Genomic DNA, 2,153 nt, shown 5'->3' on the forward strand with positions numbered 1-2,153 from the left:
AGAACAGAACTAGAACAGAACTAGAACAGAACTAGAACAGAACTAGAACAGAACTAGAACAGAACTAGAACAGAACTAGAACAGAACTGGAACAGAACTAGAACAGGAAATACTAAATAAGTTGTCTATTTTCCATCTATTTGAAGGCCCGTTACATCCAGCGTTTACGTGCTATACGCGCCACCCTCGAATGTTCAGACTTCTTTCGCAGTCATGAAGTTATCGGCTCTTCTCTGCTCTTCGTACACGATCGCAAGCAGGCCAATGTCTGGTTAATAGATTTTGCCAAAACAGTTCTATTGCCAGAAAACCATTACATTGATCATGCCAGCACCTGGAAGGTGGGCAATCATGAAGATGGTTATTTGATTGGCATCAATAATCTCATAGATATATTTAACGAATTAGAAATGGAAATAAATACCATAACCGACTCATCAACAGCATCTTCCACTTCATTAACACCCTCGACTGGATCATCGCCAGCCTCATTATCACCGAAAAGAAGAACAAGTGAAACGAATTTGGCAGAGAAGGAACAGCAGGAAGAAAGGCAGGAGGAGGCCCAGGAGGAAAACATTTTAGAGCAGCAGAAACCAGAACAAATAGTTAAAGACGAACATAATGAGCCTTTGCAAGAGCAACAGGAAATATAAAATATTTTTATATTTTTTTTATATATTTTATTTACAAAAACTATATATATTTTTCTAAATTAAAGCAAAAATATTAAAATAATATTTATATATTAATAAGTTTAAAACAAACAATTTCTAAGCACTTTAAAGACTGAAATTTAGTAATTTATTATTTTTCTTTTAGTTTTATTAATTTTTAATATTATCTTTATACTTTTAAATAATATTAATAATTTGCTTAATATTTTTAATTTTTTTATTTTTAATTTTTATTTGTTTATAGTTTTTATTTTGCGTTTAGTTTTATTTTATAGTGAGTTTTTTCCTAATACATAATTTCCTTAGTATTTTTTAAACATTTATTTTATTTAAATTTTAGTTTAAAAATTAACAAAATAATTTTATTATTTAAATATTTTTTTTTTTAGAATTTAAGTTAATATTCCATTAAAAAAGTAAAATCAAACAAAAAAAAAAACTTAAAATTATACTAATAAATTATTAAATATTAAATTTTAATCTTAAAAACAAAAAATGACGGTAAAGTTTTATGTTATTTTTGGATAAAGCAGTAAAAAGAAGGTTTGTGTTTGTGATAAACTTGTGGATAAAACAGTTTTATATTATTACTAATTTATATTGCCGACTTTAGGGAGCTAACAGTGGGTAAATAAGTGTTGTTGGAAGGACCATTTAACTTTTTTATTTATTTATTTTTTTTCATTAACTACTTCATACTCTATCCGTTTTAGCTGCTTAAAACATTACAACTTTCAAAACTCCTACAGATTTTTTACTCAAATCGTTATTTTAAAAGCAACAGCAAATCACTTTAAATAAAAAATTTAACCTCCACAACTTTAAATATAAATATTAAGATTTTTTTTTTAATTTTCGTCTCTTTTTTGTTACGCACTATGAATACCTTCCTATCTCTGCAATTTTTTTTTAAATTTTAATGTGTTCTGCACAGCTTTTCTAGGAAAAATTTATTAAAATTAAAATTTCAACATAAAAACATTGGCAAGCATATAAAAATGTGAATATTAAAACTTTTCAAATTGCCATAAACTTTATGCAAAGTTTACCTTTGTTAAGCCACAAGTAATAATTTTAATTGTTTAATCAGCTTATAAATGTTACTTTACAAAGTTAATGCAAAAGTTAACATACAGTGAACTGCAATATGAAAAAGAACATAAAATACCAGACAATATATAGTCTGGACTATAGACAAAATTAAATACTAATTAAAGACTAAACTCAAAACTATATATTTTGTTCAATTCTAGTTCATTTGATATTTATGTACGTATGAGTGACATTTAATTATTAATAAATTAAATATTAATCATATTCCTGCATAACTCAAACCGGTTCTAGTAGAAGTTCAGATCTAGTTAATTTTAGTTCAGTTCTAGTTTAGTTCTAGTTCAGTTCTAGTTCAGTTCTAGTTCTGTTCTAGTTCTGTTCTAGTTCTGTTCTAGTTCTGTTCTAGTTCTGTTCTAGTTCTGT

General features: G+C 26.6%; 1 protein-coding gene across 1 annotated transcript in view; it reads left to right on the forward strand.

The window, feature by feature from the left end:
- LOC111684745 overlaps window positions 1-910 on the forward strand; it is a 42,617-nt gene extending 41,707 nt beyond the window's left edge. The window contains exon 4 of the mRNA XM_046945917.1: window positions 138-910. Within this exon, the coding sequence (XP_046801873.1) occupies window positions 138-656 (519 nt within the window). The 3' untranslated portion in view covers window positions 657-910. The remainder of the gene's footprint in view (window positions 1-137) is intronic.
- The last annotated feature ends 1,243 nt before the right edge of the window (window positions 911-2,153 follow it).

This window comes from Lucilia cuprina, chromosome 3 (genome assembly GCF_022045245.1).
Source record: "Lucilia cuprina isolate Lc7/37 chromosome 3, ASM2204524v1, whole genome shotgun sequence".
NCBI lineage: Eukaryota > Metazoa > Arthropoda > Insecta > Diptera > Calliphoridae > Lucilia > Lucilia cuprina.